Genomic DNA, 16,358 nt, shown 5'->3' on the forward strand with positions numbered 1-16,358 from the left:
CCTCACCCTCAGGAATCTTGCTCTTCCAGAAGATGTGTCGGCAGAAGTGGTGTTATCTTACTAAAGGAAGTATGTTCTGAGGTAATCTCAGAGTCCATAGGCACCGCAGTAACCTTAGGCGATGATGATTCTGCCCCCAACAGTGATTTTGGTTGCGAAGGAGTCTTTGTTGACGAGGTATTTGCCGTCGACAGCTGTATCGACGTCGATAAAGGTGGGTTCTTCGTTGACAAGGGTGCCTCCGTCGACGAGGGTGCCTCCGTCGACGAGGGTGCCTTGCCCAACAACGATTTACCCGTTGACAGTGGTGTGTTTTTCAGCTCTCATTTGTCAGTCGACGTTCTTGTCAACTGTAACTTCTCCGTCGATGGTCTCATCTTTAAGGACAGCGACGAAATCTTCGTCGACGATAACAAAGAGATAGTCGACGAAATCAGGGCCTGAGTGGCAGAGGATAGAGATGTTGTCGACAGTGAAAGGGATATAAAGAAATAGGTCGATATCTATGTTCCTGAGGTGCATCCCCTCGTCGTTTGGGGGAGGTGACAAACCCTTCTTAGATGGCAGAGAGCTCAGCGACCGCTCTAAAGGCGGCTTTTAAAAACTCAATTTTAGCCCTGGAGGTGGGGTTTTGGGCTCTGCAGCAGTTTTTGAAGGCTGTTCCCTTCTGTGAAACCATTTTTTGCTCTCTGTGGAAACATCCCGAGAGCATTTTTTGGCAAATTTAGTATGTGGTTCTTAATCAGATTGCGAAACATCCCTTTCCCTTTTGAAGGAAATTCTTGAGACGGTAGACTGCTCACTCTCTGAGTCTGACACAGGATCAGATCTGGTTTTAATCTTCTGAATTCAAATGTGATGCTGTCCTTCACGGTCTCTGATAGTCTTGCTTGAGAAGGTGCTACAGATTTTTCAGTCTGACGCCTTATGGGCTGGATATATGCCGTAAATGCACTCTGTATGAGGGTCTTTCATATATAGCCTCTTCTTTAAACAGGTAGCACACCCTCTGAAGAGCGCCTTTCTTGCCTTATCTGACATGACTCAGTCAGAACTGGTGGCAAAATAACAGATATAAAAAGTAGACTGTATATCTGCTTAAAATATTTATGAAATAAAGTCACTTTCCTGAAGGATGAAGTCCAGAAATCTTCTTTAGATGCGAGAAAGCCGAGTAGAGATCAGAAGAGACTACCTAGCACAAAGTGCAGTAGAAAATCTGGAAGGTGATTCATGTTGATTGGTTAAGGCAAAATGTACTCTCTTTTTTTAATAAAGACTATGATAGGTTAATAAACTAAGAGGCCTAGGTCTTTTTTAGTCTTTACCTATCAGTATACTACTATACTACAAATACTATTTTAAAGTACCGGGGACTCCCATCATGACAACGGAGAATGATTCAAGCATGTGAATCTATGAAAGTTTCAATACTGGAGTTTTAAGTGTATCCCTGGGCCAGCAGAAAGTAGTAGAGGAGGAGGGGTCTTCCATGTTAAAAAAGGCACCATAGTGGAAGTCCCATTGGGTCAGAAGGTCTAAACTGGGGTGGCGAAGTGAGATAAAGAACGATGATGGATTTAACCCAGATCCGTGACTGGGGGGGTGAGTGTCTGAAACGTTCCAGCACTCCGTCCATGTTATGTAATGTTTATATATTTCTAAAGCACTCGAAAACCCATGGCTGTATTGGCGCTGATTGGGAATAGCAGCATAAGAGAGTGTAGAAGAGGACTAGAGGTTAAAAAGCCAAGTTTTTATCAGTTTCCTAAAACTCAGTAATGTGGGAGCTGCTTTGATATTTATAGGCAGGCTGTTCCAGAGAGCTGGAGCTACAGAGGAGAAGCAACTGCACCCCCATTTGAGTCTCTTAAAACTGGGGCAGTAGACTGTCAGGGAGTTTTTAGATCATAGGTCTCTGCTGTGTATGTACCAGGAGAGGGACTGTTTGAGGTAACTAGGACCTAGATCATGTAAGACCTTATAGGTAAGGCATAGCGCCTTGAATTTGATGCAGTTACCCACTGAAAGCCAGTAGAGTCCCTTAATGGAGGCTGAAACCAGATATAACTTGGGAAGATCAAGAATAAGCCTAGCAGTCGCATTCTGCACGCTTTGGAGTTTTTTCACATATTGTTTTTGGAGCTTAACAAAAAGTCCATTACATTAGTCTAGCTTCATGAGTATTGATAAGATGATTACTGTTTTTCTGGAAGTAAAAGGAATGAAAGGAAGGATCTTCCTGATAATTCTCAAAGTATTGAAACTGGAAGAGACAGCTGAGCTAATATGCTTATTAAAATTCAGTTTGTCATCAATAGTTCTACCTAAATCTTTGGGACTGCAACGGGGAGAGTATGCTGGGCTCCAAAATTGTGGATTATTACTGAAGAGTATCACCTCCGTTTTCTCCGAGATTAGTTTGAGGCAATGCATACCCATCCAGTTGCTAACAGCTCTCATACAGTTGTGAAACTGAGAAATGGTGACTTACGTTTGTGCAATGTTCGGCCCTAAAGCCGAATTGGGAGGGATCTAGCAGTTGATTTTCCTGAATGAACTGTGTCAGTTGTGTATTAATTAATTTTTCCATTATTTTAGCTGGGAATGGTAACCTGGAGAAAGAACGATAGTTAGCTGGATTATCAGCTTCTAGGTTAGGTTTCTTAAGGAGTGTCAAAATAGAAGCCTTTTTCCATAAATCAGGAAAGTTCCCGGTGCTAAACGTCCATTATCTCTGTGTGTTTGCATTGTTCGTCCTATGTTGGCAGGGTATGCCCAGACGTGGGTCCCTTGCTCACTTTGCCACTGGATTCAAGCTAGCCTGGCTGATGAGGGGTGCTACCCCGAAACCGGTCCCAGGATGCTCGTTTCTAGTCCAGTGAAGACCTGGCTTGGTAGTTCAGGCTGGACTGTTCCCATGAGGGACAGGGTCATGTTTTGATTTATTATATAGCTGGGTCTGAACTAAGGTGGCGAAGTGAGCTAAAGAACGATGATGGATTCAACCCAGATCTGTGACTGAGGGCGAGTGTCTGAAAAGTTTCAGCACTCCGTCCATTATCTTCTTGTGTTTGCCATGTAAGTATACTTTACATAAAGAGGATTTACAGTGGTTATCCTGAAACCATTGCACAGTCCCATGTACAAATTCAAAGGCTAGGTAGTCCGGTAATACAGACACCTCATATCTGAGCACTGATGAGAAGAGAAGCACACGTAGTAATGTAAATAACTGGTAAGTGATTAAATAATTCCCATAAAACACATTGACAAACCATCCTAGCAATTAGTGAATCGGAAATTGCAGACAATATGTTTCATTTAAAAAGACACCTTCTAATGCCAGCCCCACATCATACACAACTGATAACATCTTCTGGACAGTTGAAGTAAAAACGGTCATATCCGTTCTGACAAAACATTGTTACTTTCTTTCTGGAGTTGCTCACATTTTTACTGATCTACATTCTTTTTCACAATATTATTTCTCACATTTTTTAGCTACTCTAGATTGGATTAGGTCATGGGGTAAGGCTTCGGAAGGGTTGAGTTTTTATGCTTCAGTTATTCATCTGCAAAAAAGGAAGCCCATTGTGGTGCCTCTGCCCATTTCAAGTAAAACTATTACTTTATCTTTTGCTTGAGCAGAGATTTTGCTTTGCTTTCCTTAATCCCTCGAATATATATATATATCCCTAATTGTTTGGTTTTGACTCTCTAATCTCTACATGTTAAATTCATACTATGGCCAGGTTCAATATTTCTATATTTTATTGGTCTCAGCCCACAATACCGTTTGTTTTGGGCAGAAAAACCTATGTTTTTGTAATGTTTGAATTATCAGTAGGCTGTCGGGTTGAAGCCCTATATTAGTAGCTTTCTCTAATGTATTATTCTACTCCAGACTAATCATGCTTCCTTCTGAAAGCTCACTGTTGAATTATAAACCAGGAAGAGAGAGCAGGAAACCAATCAAGGGCATCAATATTATACACACATATGTAGCACATTAAGATATGTTTAAAAAAGATACAAAGTTTGAGAAAAGGTTATTCATTAGTTGCCAGGAATTCCCAACCATGCTAGGTACAACATTTTCATAATCATTTACAACCTCTTCGAAACTCGTCTTTTCTGAGCTGGCCGAGATCACATTTTCTTGGTTTTTTGGAAAACTGTGCGGAAACTTCTCCAGGATTTTCGCTGATGCCGGTAAGGGAATTTCATGATGTCCTGAGGAGAAATTAAAAAAAAAAGAAAGGTTGTGTTAATACAAATGTTTTTATCTCGAATCTAAACAGCCACATCATCCTGAAGGGAAAACTGACTGGCTGACAAAGATGTTTTTTTAAATGATGTCCTCTTTACTGCTACAAAAACATTTGACAGAGGGAATGAATCTTAGATTCCAAACCATTTCATGAAGCTTTATGGAATGGAATCATACACACAATGTGAAAGAATTCTGCAAATAAACTTCTAAGCAACAGTTGTGAATGTTACTGAGAAGTGTATGTGATTCTGCAAGAGACACGAAAGCATGGATTTCTAGCAGAGGATATTATTTTTTAACACACTTTCTGCAGAAATATGATGGATACAGACAAATCCATGATAACAAATTCTGTATTTTCATGTCGAGTACAGAAATAGAACACTGTGCTGAAATTCAGCATCCTCAGTGGAATCCTGATAACAGCTTACACAATGAGATGCTACCATCTATCATGTGAGCAGCTAAAATGCCACCTTCAAAGACAGCCTCAAAATCATGGGTGATAGGACGATGCATGGAAATGGGCCAGTCGACTGTTTACCTGGTATTTCTGTATATCTTATCAGCTTGGCTCTAGTTTTTCCAGTTTTAATGGCTACTGCAAGGGGGTGCTTATATGAAATCGTGATTTACCTTTGTTTTATTACCACTACGTTTGCTTATTTCTTAGAGCACCATCAATGTAACATATGTCTAGGGCATTAGATTATTTATAAAGCGCTAAGATAGCTACAAATGAGCAGAGCCCTCTTTGTGAGAATGGAATAGAAAGACAAGGATTTGCAGCCTCGCTATCCAGTCATAAGATGATGCTAACAGTGCAAACAAATATAAATGTGTACTTTTTTTATTTGCAAGCGTCATGGACTTGCCAGACCACTACAATTTTTTCTGGAAAAATTTAAATAAATTATAAATATTAACAATTGTGTTAGACCTGGCATCCTTGGTGTGGTTTGCCCAGACTTTTTGCTTCTACCTCCTGTATTTTTGACTTTTGTGCTGGATTTCGATTTTGCTGGTTTAGGTACTCTGGACACTGTGCCACTGCTAATCAGTGCCAAAGTACAGGTGCTCCCTATGTAAATTGTCATTATGATTGGCTATCCTTGATGGACAAGTTACTTACCTTCAGTAACAATTTATCTGGTAGAGAATTTCCCCCCAGGTGCCTGTCTGGATCCGAGAGTTTTTCCAGCAGTACCTCTGCGTGCCAGGGGACAGCGTTGCATGGCTACGCCCAGACGTCGTTCACGGATATGACATCAGTGGAACCATAGAAGTCCCTCCTCCTGGCGCGCTGACGTCAGTTTTCTACTTCTAAAACATTTCCGCGCCAGAACGCGGAGCCACGTGTAAAACTGGATGTGGAACAGTGTGCCAAAAAAGATCAAATAATCTTTGAAACAATAATAATACGAAGAAGAAATAACACACAATGTGAAACATCAGAAATGGACTATAGGTAAAATAGCCAATAATAAAATAGAAAGAAGGGGGAGAGTAGAGTACTCGCCTCATAAAATAGACCTGCATAAGGGAAGAACCATACCCTCCTAAGAGATAAACAATAACGGACATGAATGCATGGTAAATGTCTACAATCCTGCAACATAAGTGTCCGACAATGCGCACTAAATATGATCTATTGACAGTAAGAGTCAAAGAGGCACCAAACCAAGGAGATAAACTTCAAGATGGGGGGGGAGGGGAGAAGGATATGACCAACCCCCAGACTAACCTAATCAGGGTGCAAGAGTGTGCATGCAGATTGGAATCCACCACCCAAAAACGAGAGTGGTTGGTGAAAATAATAGGTAACACAGAATAAGACTTCCTGATTTGGTCAATGATGTTAAGTCGACAAACACTCATGGAGGAAGAGATCACTGTCAGAAAGACCAGTGGGTACGCATCCAACCTGAAAAGGCCCTCGCAGAGGAGGGAGGACGGGTGGGTGGGTGTTAAGGAATCGTCAACTAGACTATTTCTCTACCAGATGCATCGTAACTGAAGGTAAGTAACTTGTCCATCTGATGAACAAGTTACTTACCCCTTCAGTAACGATATATCGGTAAGAAACATTAGTTAGTTAGATTCCTCACCTTAGAATATCCCCAGGCGTCAGGCTGGATCCGGAAAGATTTTTCGTCAGCAATACCCTTGCGCTTCGCTAGGTGTCGTCTGTGGCTCCGCGTCCGTCGTCGGCGTTGTGATCACCGGGATGATGTCGGAGTACTTAGACGCCGCCCTCGTGCGCTGACGTCAGTTCTTGTACATAGCTTTCCGCGCGAGGAGCGCAGAGCCATGCAAGAGACCGACACTGGTGCCAAAAAATGCTAGGGCCCTGAAAGGGATGACCTTAACCCTAGATATCGGTTCGCAGAACGGGAAGGATGAGTGGGGCGGTGAGGAATCTATCTAACTAATGTTTCTTACAGATATATCGTTACCGAAGGTAAGTAACTTGTTCATCTGAAAGAAACACATTAGTTAGATTCCTCTACTTAGAATAGATACCCCAGCAATACCAACCCCGGTGGTGGGTCTGCGAACCAAGATCACACCAGAAAGTCCTGGAGAAAGAACGGCCAAGAAGCCGTCTCTCCGGACTTGGCTGTCCAGGCAATAATGTTTAACAAACGTGTGCAGCGAGGCCCACGTTGCTGCCTGACAGATGTCCTGCAAGGGGACTCCCCGGCCCAGGGCGGTTGTCGCCGCTGTGGCCCGAGTGGAATGGGCCCTCAGCCCTACAGGAGGTTCCTTTTTAGCCAAGGAGTAACAAGGTTTGATACACAAAACGACCCACCGAGAGATGGTTTGTTTGTGCACCGCTCGCCCCTTCTTAGTGCCCACGTAGCTAACAAAGAGTTGGTCGTCCACCCTGAACTGCTTGGTGCAGTCCAAATAAAAGGACAGCGCTCGTTTTGGGTCCAGACGGTGGAGCCTCTCTTCCTCTTTCGAAGGATGCGGAGGCGGAAAGAAGGTGGGCAACGTAACAGACTGCCCGATGTGAAAGGCAGTGACCACCTTAGGGAGAAAGGAAGGGCGAGTTCTGAGAACCACTTTGTCCGGATGGAAAGAAAGAAAAGGAGGCTTAGAAGAGAGAGCCTGGAGCTCACTCACCCTTCTAGCAGAGGTGATGGCTACCAGGAAAGCAGTCTTAAGCATTAAGAGACGAAGGGGACAATTATGAAGTGGCTCAAAGGGAGCGCACATCAGAAACGTCAAGACCAGATTCAAATCCCACTGACGCATTACGAAAGGGACAGGAGGAAACATGCGAGTAATGCCCTTGAAGAAGCGAGAAACGGGGGATTGGAAAAGAGAAGGCTGATCAGGAAGCCGTAAGAAAGCAGAGATAGCTGAAAGATAACCTTTAAGAGTGCCCAGAGCAGAGCCCTGCTGGGCCATGGAAAGAAGAAAGAGGAGAACCTCAGAAAGAGGGGCGGAAAGGGGATCCAAAGCCTTTGCTGTGCACCATGCCACAAATTTGTTCCACCTACAGGCGTATACCGATTTTGTGGAGGGACGCCTGGCTGCCGGAATCACATCACAGACTTCAGGAGGCAAGTCAAATGGCATCAACTGTCGCCGCTCAATCTCCACGCATGGAGGTGGAGGCTGGAAAGGTTCGGGTGGAGGACCGTCCCCTGCTGCTGCGACAGAAGGTCCTCCCGAAGAGGCAGTCGTATCGGGGGGGGGGGGAGGGGGGGGGGTATGTCGACAGCAGACTGTGTAGCTCGGGATACCAGTACCTTCGTGCCCAATCCGGAGCCACCAAGATAACTTGGGCCCGGTCGCGCCTGATTTTCTTCAGCACTATGGGCAGAAGTGGTATAGGCGGAAAGGCATACAACAGACCGCAACTCCACTAGTGACGAAAAGCATCTCCGAGCGAGTGCCGCTTTGGAAACTCCAACGTGCAGAACTGCTGACATTGCGCGTTCTCTTCTGTGGCGAATAGATCTAACCAAGGCTCTCCTCACTGCTGAAAGAGGCCTTGCGCCATGTCCGAGTCTAGACGCCATTCGTGATCCATCATGCACCGGCGGCTGAGTTCGTCTGCTCTGGCGTTCAGAGAGCCCGCCAGATGTTGAACCACCAGGGTGATGCCCTGATGTTCCAGCCATGTCCAGAGGTGCAGAGCATCCTGACAGAGTCCACAACCCCACCCAGCCCTGCTTGTTGCAATACCACATGGTGGTGGTGTTGTCCGTGAACAGCTGCACCACACTTCCGCGGACAGAGGGAAGGAATGCCTTCAGTGCAAGCCGGATTGCTCTCAGCTCCAAAAGGTTGATATGGAGCAGAGACTCCGCCGGAGACCAGAGTCCTCTGATCTCCGCCTCTCCCATGTGGCCCCCCCATCCTAGGAGGGACGCATCCGTCACTACTACGTGCTCCGGTTGGGGTAGGGAGAGGGACCTGCCACTGACCCAATCGCGGTCCGTGAGCCACCACTGCAACTGTCGAGCAGTGCCCTCCGAGATCAAGACATGGTCGGACAGGTTGCCCCGATGCTGGGCCCACTGAAACTTCAGGTCCCACTGCAGAGCCCGCATCCGCCACCTGGCATGATGTACCTGCAGGATGCAGGAGGCCATCAGACCCAGAAGCCGCAGCACCAACCTGACCGAAACCCGGGATAGAGGCAGAAAGATGCGAATGAGGGCCTGAATTTCCCGGACCCGCTGTTCCTGGGGGTTAGACCCGGAACTGCGCCGAGTCCAGAACCGCTCCGATGAAGAGGAGCTTCTAGGAGGGACTCAGATGCGACTTCGGCACATTGATGGAGAACCCCAGCAAATGCAGGAGGTCAGCCGTAGTCTGGGGGTGGGAGACGACTACCTGGGGCGAGCCCGCCTTCAACAACCAGTCGTCGAGATAGGGGAAGACCGGAACCCCCAATCTGCGCTGGTGAGGGGCGACCACCGCCAGGGGCACTGGTGAGGCCGAAGGGGAGCACTGTAAACTGAAAGTGCTCGTGGCCTACCGTGAACCGCAGGTAACGCCGCTGGGCCGGCAGGACGGGGATGTGGAAATAAGCGTCCTGCAAGTCCAACGCTACCATCCAGTCTCCAGGGTATAGGGCAGCCAGAACCTGAGCTAAGGTGAGCATCTTGAACCTCTCCTTCCGGAGGAAGGCGTTGATGCTCCTGAGGTCCAAGATAGGGCGTAGGCCCCCTTTGCCCATCTTGGGAACCAGAATGTAGTGGGAATAACAACCACGTCCTACTTCTGGACCAGGAACGTGCTCGATGGCCCCCATGGCCAGGAGGGCCGTAACTTCCTCTTGAAGAAGATTCAAGTGATCCCCCGACATGCGGTGGCATGGCTGGAGGGGTCGCCTCGAAGGGGAGGGGTCGCCTCGAAGGGGAGGGAGTAGCCCCTTCGGACGATTTGCAGCACCCACCTGTCCGACGTGATGGAACGCCAGTGGATCAGGTGATGGCGAACTCTGCCTCCCACTGGCGTGGAATGGGCCTGAAAGCACAGACTAGGAGGGCTTTGAGGCGGATGCTGCTGGGGTAGATGTGGACGGACCGGCACGTTGTCCCCCTGTACCTCCAGCAGAGTCCACGTCCGCGTGAAGGTTGGTTTTGTGGCCTGTGGCTAGGCGGACATGAGGGGGCGCACCTTCCTTGGCCACGAAAGGGGCGAAAAGCGGAAGTTTGCAGGTGCGGGCCGAGAGGCCCAAGGACTTGGCCGTAGCCCTGGAGTCCTTAAAGCGTTCCAGCGCACTATCCGCTTTGACGCCAAAAAGGCGACTGCCATCGAAGGGCATGTCAAAAAGGGCGCTCTGGACATCCCCAGAAAAACTCGTGGACCGCAGCCAGGCGTGGCGACGAAGCGCCACCGAGGTAGACATTGCCCTACCCAGCGAGTCTGTAGTGTCCAATCCACATCGGATGGCATCACGCGCTGCATCCCGCCCCTCGGCAAGAGCCTGGGCAAGCCGTGTCCGGGCCTCCTCCGGACACTGGGGCAGAATGTCCTCCACCGTATCCCACAGGGAGTGGGAGTAACGGTCCAAGAGACAAGCGGTGTTAATAGACCACAGTCTCAAACTAAGGAGGAGAAGAGCTTCTTACCAAACTGTTCTAGCCTCTTGGATTCCCGATCTGGGGGAGCGGACAGGAAGGATGTCTGGGAAGTAGAGGCCTGGATAACCAAGCTCTCGGCGTGGGGGACATGGACAGAAAACTGGGGTCGCCCGGTGCAGGGCGGTGGCGCCGAGCCACGTTCCAGTCCACAGGAGGTACGAGGGCTTGGACCAGGTGCCCTTCAGAACGTCCATCAGTGCTTCATTAAACTGCAGCAGAGGCTCCGAGGAGATTGCTGACAGTTGGAGCACTTGAATGAGGAGGTTAGTCCTCACGGCCACAGTAGGTTGCTCCAGCCCCAGGGCTTCGGCCGCCTTACACAGCGCCACAGAAAAGGTAGCACCTTCCTCTGAAGCCACGGTCAGAGGAGAGATGAAGCCAGTGTCAGGGGAGGTGTCGAGGCCACTGGCATCCCCCAGGTCGTCTGCCCAGACCTGCGATAACTGGCCCTGGCGGGCCAGAGGGTCAACAGACCCCTCTCAGTCGTCACCGTCATCCGATTCCTGGTAGACAGATGGAATGATCGGAGCCGGGCGGAAGATGAAATGGTCACCCATCGGCGCCAGATGGCGCCGCACCAGCACCGGGCCCGGACCGAGACTGAACCGGGGAACGGCGTCGTCCGAAGGCGGCGCCAGGGGTGGCACCGGAGTCGGCGCTGGCGGAGGGGTCGTGAGGTCGACCGGCACCAACTGGGATCCAGGCCTGGATCCTGTGGGGACCTGCGGCGTCGGGACCGGAGTCGACGACGGCGCCGGAGCCGCCGGCTCGCTAGGCGTCCCAGTCGAGCCCACGGGGCCCGAAGACACGCCGGCAGGCGTCGCCGGCAGGCGTCGACAGCAGAGCCAGGCCCCTCATGGCCAAGAGAAAGGCACTGATCTCCGCTGGAGTCGCGTCAGTCCCAAGGACTGGTGGGTATGGGGACGGACGCGGCTCCTGTGGCTCCAACAGAGCCGCAGGGGTGGTACCACCTGGACCCTCAGCCGAGTCACGCAACCGCGAGGGGAGCCCGAAGAGCGATGTCGCCTCTTGGGACTTCTTACTATGCTTCGACTTACCCGAAGACTTGGAACGAGCGGAGCCGACTGACGGAGCTCGAGGAGCCTTCGAAGTCCAGGCCCGGCAGTCAAGGCACGACTCGGCATTGTGGTTGGCCCCAAGACAGTAAAGGCACCGGTCCGTAACCGACATCAGTCGGTGACAGGAGTCACAAGGTTTAAAACCAGGCATCCTACCGGCACCAGAGTCGAGTCGACGAGATTAGACCAAAAGAGTCCAAAAAGTTTAGTCAAAAAATGGGTATGCTCTTCCCGGATCGGCGCTGTCTGGCGCGGAAAAAAGAAGAACTGACGTCAGCGAGCGAGGGCGGCGTCTAGGTACACCGACGACGTCATCCCGGCGATCACGACGACGGACGCAGAGTAAAGACGACGCCTAGTGACGCGCAAGGGTATTGCTGACGAAAAATCTTTCCGGATCCAGCCTGACGCCTGGGGATATTCTAAGGTGAGGAATCTAACTAACGTGTTTCTTTCAGATAGAGACATCTAGCCACAGATTCATTAACTTAGAATTAGATACCATAGTTATACCCCAAAGGAGGAGGGTCTGCGACTGAACCCAACCAAGTTCTACAAGAGAACTAGTCATCAATCATGACTGACCAAGACAGGTGGGGTAACAGCAAAATGCAAGCATTGCTGTTGCTAGGAACATTAGCTCTGCACAAAGTAGTATCAATAAACAAAAGCAAACAGTTTACCACAGGACATGCTGAATCCTTCACCCTTAAGGAAGGGACGAAGGAAAATCAGAAAAAAAAGCCATAACACAATGGAAATAAATTCATAATCTTCTGGCAAGAACAAGAAGCAGATCCTAGGGATCTGTAAAAAGCATTTCCCAGGGAATGGAAAGAAAACAGCATGGTAGCTTCAGCGCATACAAAATGAGCATCCACAACAGTCGGCATACATAGAGACAGATTTCACCTATGCATGCATATACAAGGATATAGATACATAGAAAATACCGAGCTGTATAATATGTAAACACATATGCAGACTGTGTGGACTGTCAGAGCCACACTACATACATTCAAGAGCATTTGAAACAGCATCGACAGTACACTTGCGTCGGAAGAAAGATACAGAAATGTATCATCAGATAGTCATACTGAGCAAACCATTCACAGAATTATTTTGGTCCAAGAGTACCCGCAGATTCCGGACATCTAACAGAAAGCCTGCTTTCATATGAGAGAGAAGAGATGGAGAGAGGTAGAGAGAGAGAAGAGATGGAGAGAGGTAGAGAGAGAGAAGAGATGGAGAGAGGTAGAGAGAGAGAGAGAGAGGTAGAGAGAGAGAGAGAGAGAGAGAGAGAGAGAGAGAGAGAGAGAGAGAGAGAGAGAGAGAGAGAGAGAGAGAGGTAAAGAGAGAGAGAGAGGGCGGGAGAGAGACAGACGGAGAGAGAGAGAGAGAGACAGAGAGAGACAGAGAAGCATAATCTGGAGTAAGAAACCCCAGGGACTGCAACAAGGAAAAACATAGTGTTTCTGCCCTATCTATATCGTGTTTTTTTTGTTTAATAAAGAAAGAAAGAAAAGGGAAGAGTATAGCCAATACAAGTAGAGTAGTACGCACAATAGGTAGCAACGGCACCTGTGTGAACTATAGCAACACATAATACATAGATAAAGACATTATACTTCCTCACACCACAGATTGAGGAGTAAACAATACCACGAAAAACCAAACACAGCCAGCGCTGTGGCGCAAGTTGGATCAGCAGGCACCCAGTGACTGTTAACGTACCCAGTGTTTGTGAACGTACGGTGTCACACAGAAACCTGAACAGAAACTGTTCGTTAAGTGGAAGAAAACAAATATGCTCCCAAGGGGCACTGGCTGTACAGCTAAGACAGCATACATAGCCAAATGCTTTGAATCACAGCTAAATTCTTGAAATTACAGCTAACAGCTGGAAAGGTAAAATACGGGAACACGACGGGACGAGACAGTCGTGGCGTAAACCCACTCGTACAATACTCTGGAGGAGGCTCTATCCTCAGAGATAGAAACAGTACTACGGAGCCACCGTAAAACAAAACGCATTCCACAAATGCAAAAATGTAAACTCTCAAACAGAGCCATGGTACCCTTGTGGGCCTGCTCAGTTGTGAAGTCTTACAAAAATATTTGGAGCGCCAAGAAGAGAAAATCATACCGCTAGAAGTCTGTAGTGTAAACTACAGTGGGACCTCCCTAGAGGGTAGTGCAGGAAGACAAAATCCGAGGCGGACCCAGCTGATCCTCAGTAAGGATATACACTACCCAGGAAGAGCACTTCCTGTGGCATCGTAGAACGGTTATACAATAACCAATGAATACCCAACATAGGGTATATGTCACATCCCTATAAAAAGCAAAGTAGTATCTCTTGAGACTAGCTCCTAGACAGAGAAATCGAAAATAAGGGCAAAAACAGCTGTGTAGCTGTACAATCTGAGAAATAACAGCTTGAACCCAGAGACTGATAGTACGTAAGGAAGAGAAAGCAGTGACAACACTGCAACCACTAACAATTCACCAAGCCCGCAACAGAAGGACTAGAGGAAATGCCAATTACTGTATACCAGACATGAGGCGCTGGACCGCCAAGTCAGCGTGGCTATCAAATAGATGGACCCAGTCAAAGGGTATAGCCTTAAGTCTTTCCTGAACATTGTCAGGGAAACTGCCATCACGTAACCAAGCATGGCGTCGTAGAGCAGCTGATCTGGCCATAGCTCTACCCACGGAGTCTGTGGTGTCCATGGCCGACCGAATTGAAAATGTGGTCAGCTCACGACCATCTTGAAGTAGCCGAGTGAGGTCAGCTCGAGGACCTTCCGGAAGAGAGAGAAGGAGACGCTCAACCGATTCCCAGAGGGCAAAAGACGCCCGTCCAAACACGTATTTAAAGACCTGAGGACAGAGCTAGTGGACATAAATAAATTTCGACCCCATGTCTCCAACCACTGGGATTCTCTAGTTGGTGGAAGCACCGGAGGAGAGGAGAAACACAACAAAGTTGAGGCTGCCTGAACAACTAGCCCTTGAGCCCTAGGGTGTAGGGACAGACCGACAGGATCATCTGGAGCTGGGCGATGACGGTGAGCGATGGCACGCTCCACAGAGTCTCCCGATGAGGGTCTTGCCCAAGTCCCTAGAAGAATGTCGTACAACGACTCACAAAAGGGCAGCAAGTGTTCAACATTAGTGTTGCCATGGTGGAGCAGATCCAACAAGGGATCTAAGGTCAGAGACATAAGAGGAGGCTGGAATTGCAAAATGTCGGCAGCTTTGCGAATGACTCCGTCGCCATTCTAGGAAGCGACAGCAAATTGTAGGGAGGGGATGGTTGCAGGGTAACGTGCCCTCCAAAGGTCAAAAAAACCTTCTGCTCGAGGTTGTGCCAGGGCATGCAACTGCTCAACTCCACCAGGATGTGTAGTGTTTTCAAGCAACACTGGGGAGTGTGAATTCACAGGGGCCTCCACCTTCATTTGTAAAGGAATTTTAAAGGACGGCTCTGGTGTCGAATGACACTGAGATGGCGCGGTACCGCCGTAGACAATTTCCAATGGTGGTTCCTTCAAGCGGCGGCGTGACAGCATCAAATCGACACCCACCGCGATGGGAGATTGCAGTGTGGAATGACATTGAGTCAGAGACATGTCCCCTGCTGCGGCCCCCACAAAAGCCACTACAGAAAGTCCCAGCGGACTGTTTCCTGACGTCATAGCTGGACTGCGGCCTGATGTCTCAATGGGAAGCCCAACTAGACTGAGTCCCAACATGGCAGCGGCTCTGGAAACAGAGCCATGGCACTCCATGAGCACCGAGGGTGAATCCGCAGGCGACTCCCGATCAGAGTCCCCTACCACCTTTGTGGGGCCCGAAGGGGCACGCCAAGGAGAGGGATTGAACCGAAGACTGCCTGCTAACCTCGAAAATAGGCTTCCATTTGGGTCCTAGTCGCCCCTTCACCAGGAAATGGTGGATAGGTGGGGGTCGACTGTTGTGGAGCCTTCTCAGGTAAAGACCAGGAGGAACGGGCACCAGCGTCACGGCTACGCGAGGCCAAGGGCCTCCGTGACTTTGTGTGATTACCCGAGGAAGGCGAGCTGCGTACGCTGGAACAACACCGTGATCTGCCCCGAACAGGAGCTCCAGCCCGAGATGGGGATCGACAGCGCCTGGATTCCAAATGGGACACCTGGGCAGACAACAATATCATCCGTCATTCCCTTAACGCCGACATCTGCTGTAAACAGGTCTTGCACACCTTAAAGCCCGAAGGCATTGGCACACTGTTCCCGACGCGAAAAGGCATCAATAAGGCTAAAGACAAAAAGAGGCCAGAGGAACCGCTTCTCGTAGATCCGCGCTGCAGCTCGGAAAAGAAGAAAACGGACGTCAGCGTGCCGGGAGGGACTCGTATGGCTCCCAGGACGTCATTCGTAGATGACGTCAGAGCGAAGCCATGCAACACTGTCCCCCAGCGCGCAGAGGTATTGCTGAAAAATCTCCGGATCCAGACTGGCGCCTGGGGGATAATTCTAAGTTAAGGAAGCTGTGGCTAAATGTCTATCAGATTGGCATATTTGTTTTACTGGTAAATCCCTAGTAAGGTGCACTGTGTGTGCCCAGGGCCTGTAAATCAATTGCTACTAGTGGGCCTGCAGCACTGATTGTGCCATCCACACCAGTAGCCTTTCAAATGTGTCTCGGACCTGCCACTGCAGTGTCTGGACGCGCAATTTTTAACTGCCATGTCGACCTGGCAAGCGCACCCACTTGCAAGGCCCTAACCTTCCCTTTTCTTACATGTAAGTCACCCCCAAGGTACCACCATGGGCAGTGTATGTTAAAGGTAGGTCATGTACTGGTGTGTTTTACATGTCCTGATAGTGAAATACTATGTATTTC

At 48.9% G+C, this 16,358-nt stretch overlaps 1 protein-coding gene across 2 annotated transcripts in view; it reads right to left on the bottom strand.

Annotated features, from left to right (window-relative positions):
- Nucleotides 1–16,358, bottom strand: part of ERN1 (endoplasmic reticulum to nucleus signaling 1) — a 617,499-nt gene that overhangs the window by 198,173 nt on the left and 402,968 nt on the right. For both annotated transcript variants that reach the window (XM_085617236.1, XM_085617235.1), the window contains exon 11: nt 4,118–4,236. In XM_085617236.1, coding sequence (XP_085473362.1) covers nt 4,118–4,236 — 119 coding nt within the window. The remainder of the gene's footprint in view (nt 1–4,117; nt 4,237–16,358) is intronic.

This window comes from Triturus cristatus, chromosome 7, assembly GCF_964204655.1.
Source record: "Triturus cristatus chromosome 7, aTriCri1.1, whole genome shotgun sequence".
Lineage (NCBI taxonomy): Eukaryota > Metazoa > Chordata > Amphibia > Caudata > Salamandridae > Triturus > Triturus cristatus.